Below are 18,356 nucleotides of genomic sequence, written 5' to 3'. Positions count from 1 at the left end.
AGGAGGAGGGCGTGTGTGGAGGGGCGAGATGAGATAGGGAGCGGAGAAGTTGGCCGTGGTTTTTGGGGCCCCTCTCTTCCTCCTCCTACACCGCCACAGTTCAGGGGGGAGCCGCCTCCTTGGAAGGGGCTTCCTTTGGCATCGGGCGAAAGCCGCCACTTCAGGTGTCTCTGGGAGGCAGGTCCGCCTCTCCCTCCTCCCCCCATTTCCTCCAAGCCGTTGCAAAGCAAGCGCTTAGCTAGGTGAGGAAGGGTGACTGACACCTGCCAAAGTTCGCCCCGGCGTGAGCATCCTTTCTCCCCACGCCGCCACGCCACATCCGCCTTCCTCGGCAGCTCCAGCTTGCGTTTGCAAACTGACAAGAAAACCGCAGCAAGCGCCTTAAGGGCAGAGGAGAAGCCGGTCCGTGCGGATTTCTGCAGGAAGCAGCTGTCCAAATTAAACAATCCAGGCTTGTTTGACTTTGGGCGCAACATTTTTTACTTTGTTTATTAAATGTGTGTGCAGCCCTTCATCCGAAGATCACAAGGTGGTCCACGACATAAAAATGCAAAATGCCCTTATAACAGGGACAGGCTATTGGTCCGGCTGGCCAGGTGTTGCAAACTCTGACTGGCAGTAGCTCTCTAAGGTCTCAAGCAGATGCCCCTTTTCCCATCACCTGCTCTCTGCTCCTGGAGATGCCAGGACTTGAGACTGGAGCTTTCTGCCAGGCAAAACATGTGCTCTCTCACTGAGCTGCGATCCCTCCCTTCAGAAGGGCTGGCTGCATTTTTCTTTTCTTTTCTTTTTTTAAAAGAAATTATTACCCACACAGGAAGTTGTAGCGGTTTCGGGGTTGCTGTTTAACTAAATTCTTAGCCTGAGGTCTGTGCTAGCTAATTAGGAGTGTGCAGTATAAACAAAGAAAATGTGTGGGAGTGGGGAGTGTAAATCATGCTAACTGGCAGCTGCTGACATGCAAGGTAGGAGAAGGTGGTGTGCTTGAGATACGTTGAAAGAGTGTGGCTTCGAGATCCTAAATTAAAAGATTAAGACCTCTCCCTGCTATGACACCCTTCTTTTTTGTTCTGCCCTCATTTGACACTGTAAATAGAAATGTATATGCTTGCTTTCAAGAACAGCAGTGGTGACAGAGGAGAACACCAGGCAAAGCAGGGCTCCCTACAGAAGTGTTTGGGGAAGCAATGCTTCCCATATCCACTCCAGCATCTGAATTGAGTCTCCAATACACCTTTATTTTGTTTGCTACAAAGGAGAAAAGTTACTTGAGTAGTGACTTGACCAAGGCCACCCAGTGAGCTTCTTACATTTGAGTGGGCTATTTGAATCTGGGTTACTAACATCCAGAAACTAAACTCAAACTGAAATCCTACCTACTGCCATAAAAAGCTTTCAGATGTTTTTGTTCAGAGTGACTAGAAGTAAGAGTATTTTGAATTCCTCAAGCCTTTTGCGTGAGTGGGTGGTCATCACTTCACTCAATATATGGTGTCATGTGGCTTGTGGGGATTGGTGCATCTATGTTTATATTATTATTCAGTTAATTTAGATACCATTTTTTGGCCCAAAGGTCTCCTCAAACAGTAAACATCATACTAAAATAAAATCTACAGTAGAGTAAAATGGCATAAATCAATAAGACAGCAAAATCTTAACACATAAGAGCCAAAGAAAAGCCTTCCAAGCTGGAGGATTAAAAGAGTGTTCTTACAATACCCAAACATTGAAATAAATTTCCATATAGAAGCACTTGTGGCTGTGTAATTTTAAATAATTCTTCCTTATATGGGGTCCTTGTAGCTTCCCACAAGTTGTTTTGCTCTTCAGCACAAAATTGAGTACTCGATACTGGGAATTCTCCCAGAGCCTGTGAGAGGGAAATACTACTCTCTAGGATTGCTGAAGATCATTGATGTGGGTGTTATAGATGACAACAAGTGAAATTTCCACTTGTAAGTCTCACCTGTACAGCATTATTTCTGGGTACCAGCTTGGCCTTGTGGGTCTGATTTTTATTTTATCAGTTACCTTTAACACCAGAAACTACATTTTCTGAAAATAAAAATTAATTTCTTGGTAATCTAAAAAATCTATTTAGCCTCACATTTTTTTCCTTGTGAGACAATTAATTAACTTTCGATTTAAGAAAAATCCTTTATCTCCAGAGTACCTTGATATAAAGCATCATTTGAAAACATAAACTGACAAGAGCTGGGATAGCTCAGTCAGCAGAGCACGAGGCTCTTAATCTCTGGGTTATGGGTTCAAGCCCCACACTGGGCACAAGATTCCTGTATTGCAGGGGGTTGGGCTAGATGGCCCTCATGGTCCCTTCCAACCCTACAATTCTCTGATTCTATGCTTCTATAAACTATTCCGAAAGTGCAACATTTTGCAACTTTATCAAAAAGGGATAAGGAAGCTTGTTATTGTTGGCATCCACCTGTCTCGAGAGACAATGGAAGAGTGTACCATTGGGGGTAAAGTTACACCATTGGGGAGTTAACACTGCCTGTTGCAGCTGTAGAGACCAATACAGGAGAAACATGTTTTATTGCAGCTGGAGCAGATGAAGGCGTTTGGTTTCGCTGGTGCAGACGCACTATGGCGTTTCTTCTTTCCGTGCTCCTCATTCCTCCTCTGGTCATTGATTTGGATACACAACCTGTCTGTCTTTCTCCAGGTACTGCAGTTGTTTGCAAGGCATTCCCACATGGCAGGGTTAATATTGTCAGCCTTCATGTCACGTTTGCAAACAACTTTATAACACAGAGTTGGTTTGTCAACAGGCCTGCTGCCAGCTCCCTGTGGAGCACATCCTTGGGGATCCTGCCATCTTCCATCCTATGTACATTACCAAGCCAGTATAGACGTCACTGAGACAGAACTTGGAAGAGCACGTATTTGTTTGAGGCTCTGTCCTGCCATGTGGTAGACCTTCATCTTGGTATTGGTCATTAGCATCACATTCTCCCATACCCTTTTGGAGAGGTGTGCCATTGCTGTGGCTGCCTTACCAATAAGCTTGTCCAGCATCAGTGGAAAGGTTGCGGGTTATGGTGGAGCCCAGGTAGACAAAATCACCTTAACACCTGAAGGGTGTGATCACCAGTGCTGATGCATGGAGTGCTGGCACTGTCCTGACCCAAGAGTCCCAGATGTTTTTCTGATGAGAAGTAGTTCCAGAAGAAGTCCTAGCCTCTTAATTTTGATAAGCTCCCTAAAGATTTTATTTCTATTTTAAAATAAATTGGTGATTTAGAATATACCTGTAGTTGTTTGCTCTAGGAATACTAGCATATTATGCACTGAAATTTAAGGAATGGTAACATTATTTAATGGCCACATGACATGCATCTTGAAGGACACTTCAAGGAATTATTCTTTGTATCTGGGTAATTAAAAATATTTAGTTTAAATTACTACTGTGAAAAGAATGATAAGATATGCAGCGTTCTTGTACTCTCATAGGCTTCAGTTGGCCACTGAAAAGAGGACATTGGACTAGATCAGCCTTTGGTCTAATCCAGCAGTGCTCTTCTTACATTATTACTTTTTTTACACAACTCTATTTTCTTTCTGATCACTATAAACTGAAACTACGCAATTTAAGAATTTGAGGTAACATGAACAAGGAGGGAGAGATGGAAGGAAGGTGTAAATGTCTGTAATTCTAAAAACCAAATATAGCCTTGTGTAAGCAGAAGCTGTCTTCTTCAGTGTTGGAGGATGTTTCACATAGGTAGATGCAGATGCTGTTCATGTGATCCCATATTCTTCTTTACCAGAACCTAGCAGGCCATCTTTTGGTCCTTGTTGTACAAGTCGGGTCATAATCAAGCCTCTTTACTAGATAACAGCTGTTACCTAAATTAATCCTGCACCAGACGTATTCTCTTACCCACACTATTAATTTTCAGTTTGGTTAGAAGCTGGCCAAGTGCAGGGCAAACAACAAAATTGTTGTGAGTGATTGTGTTTCACACAGTTGCTAGGCAAATGTCCTTTGTTAATTTTGTAGAGATAGCTTTTCTTCAAACCTAATGCCACTGGGCAAAGTAAGAGTGATACAGCTTTCTTCTTCTGTTAAGATTTTCTCAACGTTTCCTTCCTGGCTTTGTTGCACCTACATTAAAGTGTAATACTTTTCTGTCATTACAATTTTGTTGTCAGAGCAGTGCAATCCAGTAATCAAACTGTAAAACCGATGTCTTTTTAGAGTGTAATGATCATGTGTTTAATTTTTTTTTAATGCACAATTTTGATCACACAAGTGACAAAGCTACACATACTGCACTGGTTTGGAAGTGAGCACAGAGTTCCTTGGCTTCATTCCTCATTAATCTTACATGGATCTTAAATGACTTAATTTTTAATCCTGGCCTTCGGGGGTTAATTATGATGGTTAAATTGAACATAGTTTTTTAAAGCTGCCAGTTGTAACTGGACTGTGCATGTGTGTGAACTAAGCAGAACAAATGAAACTAGGATCCTTCATTTTAAAGTACATATTGGCAAAAACATTTGATGTCACTACTATATAGTAGTAGTATGTTATTGAAGGAATGATAATGGAGGTGTTGGGCTCATACTCAATGTAGCCTTTTTAAAATGAAGCCCAGATGTTTTTAACTTTTCTGACTGGCAATAAAATCCCTGTCTTTACTATGTGGGTTGTGAACACAGCTGTTGACCAAAAGATGATGAATGATAATACAGTCTGTGTTTTATTTTTTTTAGGTGATGATAGTTGTGAGCACCTTCTCTCTAGTGGAAGATTTCTTGGGGAGAAAGTATGGCAGCCTCACGGCTGTATGATGCACAAATATAAGCAGAGGTAAGGTATTCTACTTTTAAATTTTCCCTTAAAGAAGAAAATATCGTAAGTCTGCACTTAAATGTAAAGTCTTAGTTTCTGGGATTATTACATTTTTAGACCTACACTGTGAGTATCATATGGCACATAATGTGTTTGTGCTGCTCATGTGAGTTTCCCCTATCCCTATTAGTGATTTCACTTTATTAGCAGAAATGAAACAAATAGTAATGATTGTTAGTCTGTATCTTGCTTACTATGAAGAAATTTCTCACATAACCATTTCAGTTTGCCTACAATTGCAAACTGCTGCTTAAAGCAGCCATTTAGGCAAATCCCACCCACCTCATTCTCTAGTTCAGCCTTCTGAGCCCAGTGCCCTCCAAAGATCTTGAACTGCACCAGAGGGCACCAGATTGAGGGCACCAGATTGAGGAAGGATGCATCTAATAATTCCTCCATCAGCCTTGGTGCACAAAGTATTGCACCATTAAGGTGCCTGTCAGTGAGCAAGTTTGTGTACCTTGATTGCTTTAAGGCTATAAAAGAAAATGTGAAGGAAATAAAACCTCTATTCCCCCACCTCTACCAGAGTTGATCCCAAACTGTTTTAGTAGCAGCTAGATATTATGTAAAGAGGAGTTCTCACATTATCTAAAGCCTTTTGCAGTCACCCCAGGGAATGAATATACCAGAGAGAAGGGTGCATCAGTGGGTCCTGCCCTCTTCAGAGCAACCTTACTTTTTGAACTTGATTTCTTAAAAAATGTGTTTACTTGAGAGCATAAGATGAGTATGTTGGATTGGGCTAATGGCCCATCTAGTCCAGCATCCTGTTCTCGCAGGGGCTGACCAGATGCCTGTGGGAAGCCTGCAAGCTGGACATAAGCGCAGCAGCACTGCCCACTTGCAATTCCCAGTAACTGGTTGAGTTGGAGCACAGTCTTACAGTGTTGCAATTCTCTTTTCTTAGTTAATAGAATGTAAAAATGGCAGGACAGTATAACATAACAATTTAGGAAATGTATAACAATATATGTAGTGTTTTTATAAGAAAAAGGAAAATTTGTTCCCACAAATTTGAATTATCAAGGATATGGGATATAAGTTGGTGCTCAGAATATTCTACAGTGCAGTTTTTGGGGGGTGAATTACTTTTGCTCTGTCATACTTGAAGAAAATCAATATTAATGTTTGTTTTTACAGTGAAGCAAAAACCTGCCTCGTAGACAAACATATTGCATTTATAGGTGATTCTAGGATTCGTCAGTTGTTCTACTCATTTGTGAAACTCCTGAACCCTCAAATTAAGGAGGATGGAGTCAAGGTATGGTTTTTATATTTTACTTATATCACAGTTATTACTAGAAAATTACAGTCATTGTAATACCTTAGTTGTAAAGGTATTTCTGTTGAAAATGTATTGATTCAGTTTAGACATCACATTCCTGGTCCACCAAATCAGGTTTGGTTGGGTTGGGAAAACACAGTATGCTCATGTGTTCCTCCACCACTTTCTCCCTCCCCTTACATGCCTAGCTTTACAATACTTTTTTATTTATTGCATTTGTACAGTGCCTTCTTCCCAAGGTGGTTTATGATTTAAAATGTGAATACAAATAAATATTGCAAAATATTTTTAGGCTGCCTACAGGAGCTGGTGGCAGTAGCTCCTTGACCTAGGCTTTTTTTGTTTTCTACTCTGCCTTCCCTCAAGGCAGGCCTTCGTACACAGGGCTTAAGGAGTCCCAGGGAAAGTGGGGGTTAGGTTGCCCCAGCAGTTCTCTCAGGACATTGATAGTCTCTTCAGGAGCAGGTGGTCATACATAGGATGTCAATACCAGGAAATTCAGGTTTGAGCACTGGGTACACACCAGGATTGTAAATTACACTTTGTTTCTGGATTCCAGTTCTGATTTGTGAAGAGTGTTCAAGCCAGTTTCTCAATATGGGCATCCTGTCTTGTTGTGCTGAAATTTACCACAAAGTATTGTATCAAGCTGGATGAATGAGGGGAGTCTGAATGGGAGGAGGCAGCAGATGGTGGAGGCACCCTAGTTTTCAGATCAGGAATGTGATGTCTGAACCAGGCTAATGAATGTGGGAACTTCAGAAAGAGAGCGAATCAAGCAGTTTCAGAGAAAAGAACCAATTGCTGAAAAGACAGGTGGTTAATAGTGGAAACCTGAAGAATGCGGTTGGGAACTTTGTATTTAGAAGTTGGTGGCATGAATACATTTCAACCATTGGCTTCGCTGTGCCTTAACCATGTGCAAGTTTGATGCCTATTTTACCTAGCTGTAGCCTGCGGCATCCTGAAGTGGCACTGTTCTTTGGGTACAGTCAAACTGCAGGTGAACCCAGAAGTAGAGAGGGAAAGAAGGAGGGAGGGTTGAGCTTTTGGTCAGTGCTACACTTCAGATATAAAGGTAAAGGTAAAGGTACCCCTGCCCGTACGGGCCAGTCTTGACAGACTCTAGGGTTGTGCACCCATCTCACTGAAGAGGCCGAGGGCCAGCGCTGTCCGAAGACACTTCCGGGTCACGTGGCCAGCGTGACGAAGCTGCTCTGGCGAACCAGAGCTGCACACGGAAACGCCGTTTACCTTCCCGCTAGTAAGCGGTCCCTATTTATCTACTTGCACCTGAGAGTGCTTTCGAACTGCTAGGTTGGCAGGCGCTGGGACCGAACATCGGGAGCGCACCCCGCCGCGGGGATTCGAACTGCCGACCTTTCGATCGGCAAGCCCTAGGCGCTGAGGCTTTAACCCACAGCGTCCCTTCACACTTCAGATATAGATAAAGATAAAGGAGGAGGACTATCTTAGAAGAATGAAGTCAGGAACCCAAGGAGAGAGAGAAAGGAGGCAGTCTGAGATATCATTTTAGTCTGAACTCCAAGCAAAGAGAAAGTCCTCATGGTGTGCTCCAGGGCTGTTAGTAGAGGGCGACTTGGAAAGATTGGGGGGTGGGGTGGGACCTAGTCTCACTAAGGACTAGCCCTTGAAAATAAGAGCATGTCAGTGTTTGCAGCTACTTTACCTAAAGGGCACTGTACTAACTGGAGAATAATTGAAGTGTGCCTGAAAAGCCCCCAAATTATATGTTTGGCTTTGTGTGTTTATTTTCCTCCCTTTAAATAGCAGTTGCAGAGCTTGTAATCAGGTTTTGGACCATTAGAAATATAGGCCTATGCTGGAGTCCTGGATGAAAACCTCTTGTCTTCCGCTGGTCCTCAAAGCTGCTGTTCTTGTCAAGAGGGAAGCTGCCAATGGCACCCTCTTTCCTGATGCAACTTTGAAGCAGGGTGGGGGTGAGGGAGGTTTTCTGGGACTGTGGTGAGAGGATAGGATTAAGAACTTCTCTTGCTGCATCATAGTCCCAAACCTGTTTCCTGCTCCCTCTCTCCCTTATCTCCTCCTTCTTTTCAGGCAACTGCTATTTATAGTTAAAAAGCAAAACAAACCAGGCAACATCAAATTAAGAATTTAGCATAACATGAATACAGTCATGGATTTCTGGAAACTGGCGTAATTTTTGCATGTTTCTTACTTTGACAGCATGGAAACATTCCTTTTGAAGACAAATCATCTTCACTTAAAGTGGTAAGCATACCCAGTTGCTTCTAAACGAGAATGAAGAAAAGAAGTTGGCATGTGTATTTATTTTATTTATATTTATTTATAATATTTATATACCACCCTTTCACAAAACACCAGGGTGAAGTATAGCAACATAAAAAACCTTTAGAAATAAATATTTACTAAAGTAGTACAGTGGTGCCCCGCAAGACGAATGCCTCGCAAGACGGAAAACCTGCTAGGCGAAAGTGTTTTCCGTTTTCAGAGGTGCTTCGCAGGACGAATTTCTCTATGGGCTTGCTTCGCAAGACGAAAATGTCTTGCGATTCTTGAGGTTTTTTTCCGCTCCCCACCCCCTTTTTCTTAGGCGCTAAGCTGCTAATAGCCTTTTAGCAGCTAATCCGCTAATCCCTTAAGCCTTTAATAGCCGCTAATAGCGCTAATAGCGCTAATCCGCTAATAGGGTTGCTTCGCAAGACGAAAAAACCGCTAGACGAAGAGACTCGCGGAACGGATTCATTTCGTCTTGCGAGGCACCACTGTACTTTCATATTTTATTATAAAATTTATATCCCACCTTTCCTCCTAAAGGAGCCCAAGGCAGCAAACAAGTGATAAAACAAAACCAAAAAAATTTCAATACATATGCAGACTTAGAAATATCTCCACTTGAAAGGCTTGTTGAAGGAGCCGTCAGTAGGTGCCAAAATGGCAACAGAGATGGATCCTGTCTGATACTAATTGGGAAATAATTAAGATGGTAGGTACCAAAACACTAAAAGCAATTCCTACATTGTGCAGAACAGACCTCCTGACAAGATGGTGTTTGCAAGAGGCCCTCCTTTGGACAGTGGAATCATAGATTTGAAAGGGACCTCAGGGTCTTTGTCCCATGCTGTTTTGAGCTTTATATGCCAAAACATGAACTAACCCTGTACCTAATTGGCAGCCAATGCAATTCTTTCAACACTGGGGTAATCTATAAGTGATATCCTACCTCAGTAGTTGAGCTACCACAGTTTGCACTGGCTGCAACACACACAACCACAGGAAGATTTTGCTTTGGGCTGGTTTTCCTTTGCTGTCTTGCTGTAGGTTTTAGGAGGATTGTGAGGACAAATACTTGAATATCTGAAGGAATTAAGTGCTACAGAATATAACAAAAATCATTTCAAAAATACTGAAAACAATCCAGTTTCCTCTTTGAGCAGTTAGTCAAGTCTCCTTCTCACTCTGTCCTCCTAAGTAACAGCAGCAATGTTTTCTACAAAAAGTGCATAAATTATTAAAAGAAGATGTGTGTATACATGCGTCCAAAAAACCTGATTGGCCCAGGACCCCAAGTTTTCCAAACATGAGCGCAGGATCTTAGTGTACATGCATATTTTTACTTACAGGTGTTATACATTTGCGGTAGAAATTGCAGATGGAACGCTGCTGATTCTGTCAATAGTTGTGACATTTAGTGCTGACCTTACCTGAGTAAACCACTTGCTAATAAACTCATCCATTTCCTCTCAGGAATTTCTGTGGTATCCGGAAGTTAATGGCTCTATGAAGCAGCTTATCAAATCTTGGACTGAAGTGAGTTGTAATATTGAACTTCCTTTATGACAGTGGTTTTCAATTAGTGTGCCGTGGCACCCTGGGATGCCTTGAATGATTCTTAGGGGTGCTGCGGGCATCCCTGACCTCTGTCCCTCTTTCCTTCCCTCCCTCCTCTGATGCCTTTGCCTCCCCAAGGCTTATGTGGCTGTTTGTTGCAGCAGCCCTGGCTACAAGCTCCCCAGGTGAATGAATACTCTGGAGCTGGCCAGGGGGTGCTGATTGCCAGGAGCTGAGGCAGCCTCAGAGTAAGCAAGCAAGTGGGTGAGGGAGCCCAGCCAGCCACTCCACTATCACTTGCTGCTGGGAATGAACAAGCAAGTCCCAGGCTCCTATGGGGCAGTGTGAGGAAGCACCTCTCTTGGGGGGGGGGGGCTGGTCAGAGATCAGGGGAAGCAGCAGCAGCTGCTGCCCGGAGGACTCCCAAGAAGAAGAAAGAGCAGGCTGAGGGAAAACTCCACAAGGGAGGCTGTTCGAAAAGGGTTGAGAGCCTGCCAGCTCTGCAGGCAAGGGGTGACATAACTGGGCTCCTGAGCCCCACAGAGGTGCCACAGAAAGAGTGTAGTTTGTCAAGGGAGCTGTGGACTCAAAATGGTTGAAAACCTCTGCTTTATGGCAATATATTTCAACAATCCCAGGGGTGGGGTGGGGGTACATTAGGCAGTTCTGGTCCTGAAATTAATTTCAATATAGTAGAAATTAAACTGCTAGTTATCCCTCAGTTTTTTTCAATATTCACTGGCACTCTGAAGTGTATCTTTATTTATTTAAAATGCCCATTATTCTTTCAAAGAGCCAACTCAGGCAGTGATGGCTTCCAGGAATAGGGCTAGTGAGAAATAAGAAGGAGGTCAAAACAAAAACAAAAAACGGTTTGTTTTTTAACCTGAAAGTGGGGAGGACAGCATGCATGTAGCATTTCTGTTTGCAGGAAAGAATTGATTGGCTCACTTTGCAAAGGGGTTTATAATCTGCTTTCCTTGGTGAAAATTGCAGAGGTTTAGGATGTTGCATTGTTAAAACAAAACAATTACAAAGTAATGTCCTATTGTACAGTGTAGTTAAGTGGATATTTAATTTAAGTGACATTCTAGATTTTGCTAAGTAGAAAACAGTTCCACAATTCCCTTCATCAGCAGTGCTTCTATAATGTCATAATTTAAGGTAAAGGTAAAGGTACCCCTGCCCATATGGGCCAGTCGTGTCCGACTCTAGGGTTGTGTGCCCATCTCACTTAAGAGGCTGGGGGCCAGCGCTGTCCGGAGACACTTCCGGGTCACGTGGCCAGCGTGACGAAGCTGCTCTGGCGAGCCAGCACCAGCGCAGCACACGGAAACGCCGTTTACCTTCCCGCTATAAAGCGGTACCTATTTATCTACTTGCACTTAAGGGTGCTTTTGAACTGCTAGGTGGGCAGGAGCTGGGACCGAAAGACGGGAGCTCACCCCGCCGCGGGGATTCGAACCGCCGACCATGCGATCGGCAAGCCCTAGGCACTGAGGTTTTACCCACAGCGCCACCCGCGTCCCTAATGTCGCTCATAACTTAATTGCTTCCAAATCAACTGCAGCATATTTTATACATTGATTAAAGCTTGTGGAGGTTTTTCCTTTTTAAAATGAGGTTTAAATGTGGACTAATGTGATTAATTTTTGCAGTACAGTACATTTGATTATTCATGTCCTTTATGAAGACACTGAAAAGACTAACCTCCTTTTTACTGTTCCAAAGGGTTCTTCTCCAAAGCCTCACATAGTTGTAGCAGGAGCTGCTGTGGTAAGCTATTCATGTAATATGTCACTGTAATGGCCAAATGAAAATTAAAACAGTAGTCTTCTAATTCAGACCTTTAAAATCCCATATGATCTTCTTTCTCTGTATTGTTTTTCATTAACTAACCTTTCACACTTCTGTCTTGTAACTTACAGCCTAAGCTTCCCTGTGCATCCCCATCTCTCTCTCTCTCACTGTCTTTCTGGTTCTAGAGCAATATTACTTACCGTATTTTTCGCTCTATAAGACACACTTTTCCCCTCCTAAAAAGTAAGGGGAAATGTGTGTGTGTCTTATGGAGCGAATGCAGGCTGCGCAGCTATCGCTAAAGCCAGAAGAACAAGAGGGATCGGTGCACAGCGATCCCTCTTGCTCTTCAGGCTTCAAGGATAGCCACACAAAGCCTCGAGCACAGCGGGAGCGCTCCTGCCTCTTCGCTCAAGAGGCTTTGCGTTGCTTTCTTGTTTCTTGTTTTCCTCCTCTAAAAACTGAGTGCATCTTATGGCCGGATGCATCTTATAGAGCAAAAAATACGGTACTTTTATAGACAAATACTTCTGGCACGGAACACCTTCTTTGGTCTTACTGTCTTATGGAATAAAAATTTATAGGGGGACTGATGTGTGCTGTGGGTATCATTTAATATTTGAAACTGCTGAAGGAACAATAGATAATTTTTGAAAGTTTTAATAGTATGTTTTCTCAATTTTAGATAGTTGTCTTTTAAAAGTTAAATTTGCAACAAAGTCCTTTAGCAACAGCAGTTCGCAATATCCTATGCTTTTTACCCAAGAGTACATAGTTCAGAATTTTCTTGTGTTTATCTACTTCAGCTACCCTGTTTTTGAAACATCAGCTAAGATTTGTGAATGATATTGCACCATTTTTATTATATCGTCCACAAATATGTTTGCTAACCGATTCACTTTTAATACTCTTTTAGTGGTCTATCAGTATTCACAATGGCAGCAATGAAGCCCTCACACAGTATAAAATCAATATCACATCAGTTGCCCCTCTTCTGGAAAAACTGGCAAAGAGCAGTGATGTCTACTGGGTCTTACAAGGTAAAAGAATGACATAGCTGTTGTGTCTTGTGGTGAAACAAATTAATTAGCTAAGCATTTTTGTATTTCATGCTTGCAATTCCAGTCTGAATATCAGTAACTACACCAGATTTATTCTATGATGTATTCCAAGAACAGCTGCTGCTGTTTGTCCCACATTGTGAATGGCTTAACTGGTAAATCCATTTCTCAGTTTGTGGGAAAACACATTTCTTATTATCTGCACAGAGCATTGGCCACTTTTGGGGGGAAAATGGTTGGTTAGGCTGCAGCAGGTCAACTGACTGGAAAGACTAGAAGCTAAATTTTGAGTGGTAGCCCAGACAGTGGATTTGCTCATGAGTAGATACCTTTTAATGCCAGTGGAATAGATAGGAATAGGATGCTTGTTTCATTATTAGATGAGCAAATTGAGACCAGATAGCTTGTTTGTCCTCCTTGCAAGAAATACTGTGTTACTATCATGCCCCGGGATGGAGAACCTTCATTTCTCTCACCAGCCCATTTTGGCCAAGCCACATCCACCTGCCCCACACCTGACATAAGGTGTGGGGAAGTAATGGCAGGCCTAGGCCAAAAGGGGCTTTGCAGGCAATGGCAGTTGACAGTGCCTGCAAAGCCCCTTGCATAGTGCCTCCCAAATGCCTGACCACCAGGTTGTTGGGCATTTTTAAATCACGGCACAAACTCTTCTGCAAGACCTGGACTCAGCATTTCCCAAGCAACAAGCACAAAATTTCCAAAGCTCCGTGTGCAGCATTTCCCAACTGCTCACCAAGGGGCTTCAAATGCCTTTGTTTTTAAAATGAGCATTTTTTTCTTTCCAAAGGAAGCGGTATTCAAAGTGCTTCCCTTAGTAACTTAAATGCAAACTGCTTTCTTTGCAGAATGAAAAGTGCTCCAATTTTAGGAGCGTATTTCCCTCTGCACAGACTTGAAAAGGGCTCCCTCTAAGGGTCTAACTGGAGAGACATGCGAGGCTTATTTTAGTGGATCATTTTAGCAGGTGAAAATAGTATATCTAGAGCTTGAGTATTTATTTATTTATTTCTTCTTTTTTAAAAATCCCCATTTTCTTTTGACATCAGATCCAGTTTATGAAGATATGTTGAGTGAAAGCAGGAAAATGATCACTAATGAGAAAATAGATGCCTACAATGAAGCAGCAATCAGTATCCTGAACAGCAGCTCAAAAAACTCAAAAGCTAAAGTAAAAATTTTCAGTGTATCTAGGCTGATAGCAGAAGAAACTATAAGTCAGTCCTCAGATGGTATACACCTTTCTGAAGCAAGCAGAGAAATAGTAAGTAATCTGCATTGCAGGGGACTGGCCTAGAGGACTCCTGCTCCCTTCCAGCTCTACATTCTATTATTCTTTATAGAAAACAGCCTTTAAGATTTAGAATGCCAAAAGACTGACAATTGTAGGAAATTGTCTTAATTTTTATTAGATTTATTAGACACTACTTTGTTGCTACTGCATTTTTAGCAGTTGTAAGTTTTTAATGGGTTTTTAATATTGTATTGTAAATTGTTGTAACGCTCCCTGGGACCTTAGGGGGAAGGGTGGGTAATAAATTAATATAATAAGGAGACTTCTCTTCAAGTATTGTTTACAGAATTATTTTCAAACTATTTAATAAAAAATATTTTACACATTGTAGATCATTGTATACTGCTTTGTATTAAGGATGTGATGCTTAGAGAAGTCAGAATTGCTGGTTGCCTACAGGGCTGTTGTTTACATAACTCCTAACCATAGTTTAGCACTGTTTGTTTCTGTCTTTTCTCCCCTCATATGTGGCTGGGATAAGGATTTGGTTTACTTCTGGTCTCATAAAGTACTGGACAGTGCATTAAAACAAACCTGGGGGAGTTTCAGAACAACCCTACATCAACCACGGATTACAAAGTTGGCCAGAATTCTATGAAACTGAAAATAGCAAAGTTCTCCAACCACACAGAAGTAGAAGTGTGGATGTAGTGCTAATCCATGGTTTAATGTTGTATGTGAACACAACAGATATATGGAAAGTTTTTTGAATGCTGAAGGGGGAGTACTATATTAATACTAAGTTCTGTTCTATTTAAAAACAAAAATAAAGCATCTTTATTTAAAACAGGAAGTATAATTTCAGAATCAGCACACTGCATTCCTCTGAAAGGAATTTAGAAAAATAGATTAGATTAGAAAAATATACGGTGAGCAGTGGATGCTAGCAGTGTTGTCACCCTGAATACAAAGGGTCAAAAAAACCCAAAGGTTTGTGAGGTTGAGGATGGGCTCTTCCGCTTTGTTTTGTTTTGTTTTAGGTTAAAATATGGGAGATCCAATCATGGATCTCCCAACATCTCATTTAATTTGGCCCTTGGATGATAGAAAAAGTTTGTCTCTTGATGCCCATAGTTTGGACTTGTTCAGTGAAACAAATTTAAAACAATATTTTGTTGTGTTTTTTTAAAAAAAGAAAACAACATCCCGCCATTCATTTAGACTGTGTGAGTAGTACGACATTTTCAATTCCATATCCTAATGGCTGGAATTATGTTTTTTTTCCTGGACAGAATGCAATGATTCTGATAAACATCCACTGCAACAAGGTTATAAAGCCCATCGATGGTTCGTGCTGCCAGCCTCAGCCTCCTGTCACTTTGATACAAAAACTAGCCTTTGGGTTTTTTGCTTCCTCCATAATTGGATATTTAATTCTTGTTCTCATACGTCGTAACAATCACCAGAAGAATAAGCCATGTACAGATATGGAGAGTGGAGAAGAGAAGAAACCTGCCACCAACACTCCAGCTGTTTCTACTCTAGAGACAGCCTTGCAGTGTTTATGCAGACTTGGTTTGATAATGGGTTACTTCTACCTGTGCGACCGAGCAAATCTGTTCATGAAAGAAAACAAGTTTTACACTCACTCATCCTTCTTCATACCAATCATCTATATCCTAGTGTTAGGGGTGTTTTACACAGAAAATACTAAAGAGGTAAGCCTGTTTTATTTTTGTTTTTATTTCTGAAAGATCACAGGCTCTTTGTCTGACTGGGATGTGTCCTTGAACCCTGGCAATGTTGATGCCTTTTCTTTTTGTAAAAAGTGCTTTTCTTGAGTTTACAGTTTTAAACAGGTTACGATAACAATGAAGGCAATGCAAAAAAGGGGTTAATGCTTCTTGTTTGCCTGGATGGCGGACAGTCTAGTCTACGGTACAAAGGTAACATTTTCCTTCAGTTGCCTGCCCGCTTCTGGCCTGTCCAGCGCTGGCATGCGGCTCTTGGAAGATTGCCCACAAAGAAATGTTATCCTTGGGAAGAGGGATCCCCAACCCTATTGTAGATCGATTCAAATAAAACTGTCACTTCCAGAAAAATGCCATGCATAAACAACAGATGAGCAGTTGTGGATGTTTCAACAACATTTACTCAGTCCATGACCCTGAGCCAGAGTGGCCAAATGTAAATTCAGCGAGGCTTCTCTTTCCCTGCTGCCAACAGGGACCTCTGTCCCTTGAGTTTCAAAACCGTCTATCAGGCAGAGTACAGTGTTAGCATTAGATGGGGAGCAAAAGCACCCAGCCCTTGTCGTACTGTTTACACAGAGTTCTGTATCAGTCATGTGGATTGTAGTCCACTCCTAGTGGTGCAAAATACATAAAACATAATTGGAGAATAGCAGTCATTGCACTTCCCCTTATATAGTAGTTTTAGACACATCCACCCCATAATAGTGTTTCCTTGTTTTGTAGTGCTCTGCTTGCACTTGTTGGAATAGCAATTCTCTCTTTTTATTTTGCACAGACTAAGGTGTTAAATAGGGAACAAACCGATGAATGGAAAGGCTGGATGCAGCTTGTCATCTTGATCTATCATATCTCTGGAGCAAGCACTGTAAGTTTGTTTTGCAGTTTTAACAATTTTTGCATGAGGAATAGTCTTGCGTGATTTACTACTGAAGCAAAAGTTAAATAGTTAAATGAAATCTTTCTTCTCTGTTTTAATTCCATATTGGGGTGATTAAGGTCTGTTTTGAAAGATGTACTTTTCAAAAAAAAAGGTGACAATTTAATCTCCTCGTTTCACCTGTGGTGCAAAGTGCTGTACTGTGCATGAAAGTGTTTTAATTGGTGAGGATGCCACTGATATATGATGCCACCTTTAGTACGCTTACTAAATTTTAACCCAGCAGTTCTGAAAATGGACCTTGGGCATGGTACCCATCTGCAGGCAGTTAGATATTTTCTCTCAGAACTATCCACAATGGATTTGAATTATCCTAGCAGAAGAACTTTATTGGGGGAGGGTGTATGGAGGGGTGACTTCACCCCCTCCCTATTGTCTGATCATCCCAACCTGATCTGGAAATGGTAGCTGTTTTGTTTTAATGATGCTTCTGGATGATTTTAGGAAAAGTCAGATGTCCTATTCTGTTCTAATTTCACTTTTGGATTCTTGCTCCAACCCTAGCAGGGATGGCTAGCCCATAGGACAACCTTAAACCCCTTTGAACCCTCCCACCAAATTATTTCTTACTGCTCCCATTGGTCCCCCACTGTAATACTATGATGGCAGAAGGTTTTCCGTGGCTGCTAAGGCCCCACAAAATGTCTGCATTAAAAAAAGAAATATTTCACTAATTACCACTGTAGGTCATCTGCTGTGATTTGGTTATGCCAGAAGATTTTTGTGACTTCCAGCCCCCATCCCACCATGTGTCCTTTTCATTTTCACCCACTTTTACTCAGGACACATCCAGCTTTGACATGTGTTCCTCACCACCACCAAAGGTCGACCATGGATCATTGTGGCCCTCAGCTCCCAAAAGGTTAATCCCCACGGCCTTGAATTCAGTGCCAACCTGTACACAAGCATCTTTGCATAGTGAGGCCTGCCTGTTCAGCTGTGGAACAGATAGCTGGTTAGTGCTGGGTTGAGGAAGTCCAGAATGTGGAATAAGTTTAGAAGACAGTGAGACATAGTGAGCGTTAAAGTTCTGTAAACGAGATTATATTCAAAAGCAGAAATAAAGTGAGGGGGGAAACTTACTCATTTTGCACACTTTAATGTGGGATTTAATCTTTGAAAGTTATCTAGCTTTAAAAAAATACAATTTACATTTTTATTAACAGTTTCTGCCAGTGTACATGCACATCCGTGTATTGGTTGCTGCATATCTATTCCAAACGGGCTACGGGCATTTCTCATACTTCTGGATTAAAGGAGATTTTGGCATTTATAGAGTGTGTCAGGTAAGAAGTGAATTGAGCTTTTATGTGTATAAAAATAATTCTGAGTGACCGCTACAAATGTAACCCAGTACTTTGCCCACTGCCACTGCCACTTCCCAATGTTGGATCATTCCCTATTCAGTAGGAAGCAATACTTCAAAAAAGTAATTGAGGCTGACAAAAGCTCACCCCTTCCTCTCTGGATCACAATTGCCTTGGCTCAGGGTTTCCCAAACATGGGTCTCCAGCTGTTTTTCGACTACGGTTTCCATAATCCCTGGCC

At 41.8% G+C, this 18,356-nt stretch overlaps 1 protein-coding gene across 3 annotated transcripts in view; it reads left to right on the top strand.

The window, feature by feature from the left end:
* The window catches only part of CASD1 (CAS1 domain containing 1), a 32,111-nt gene that overhangs the window by 1,504 nt on the left and 12,251 nt on the right, over window positions 1-18,356 (top strand). Inside the window, exons 1-11 of one of the 3 annotated variants that reach the window (XM_083405374.1) lie at window positions 72-181; window positions 4,744-4,840; window positions 6,026-6,146; window positions 8,379-8,423; window positions 9,921-9,983; window positions 11,736-11,780; window positions 12,721-12,844; window positions 13,933-14,147; window positions 15,410-15,835; window positions 16,647-16,736; window positions 17,975-18,094. In XM_083405374.1, coding sequence (XP_083261500.1) covers window positions 4,818-4,840; window positions 6,026-6,146; window positions 8,379-8,423; window positions 9,921-9,983; window positions 11,736-11,780; window positions 12,721-12,844; window positions 13,933-14,147; window positions 15,410-15,835; window positions 16,647-16,736; window positions 17,975-18,094 — 1,272 coding nt within the window. In that variant the 5' untranslated portion in view covers window positions 72-181; window positions 4,744-4,817. Of the gene's footprint in view, window positions 1-71; window positions 182-4,743; window positions 4,841-6,025; window positions 7,255-7,617; window positions 8,424-9,920; window positions 9,984-11,735; window positions 11,781-12,720; window positions 12,845-13,932; window positions 14,148-15,409; window positions 15,836-16,646; window positions 16,737-17,974; window positions 18,095-18,356 lie in introns of those variants that run through there. The other 2 variants (XM_083405373.1, XM_083405375.1) reach the window with 2 other exon arrangements.

The sequence above is a fragment of the Podarcis tiliguerta genome (genome assembly GCF_965153285.1).
Source record: "Podarcis tiliguerta genome assembly, chromosome: 12".
NCBI classification, from domain to species: domain Eukaryota; kingdom Metazoa; phylum Chordata; class Lepidosauria; order Squamata; family Lacertidae; genus Podarcis; species Podarcis tiliguerta.
This window is presented reverse-complemented; position numbering and strand designations above follow the sequence as displayed.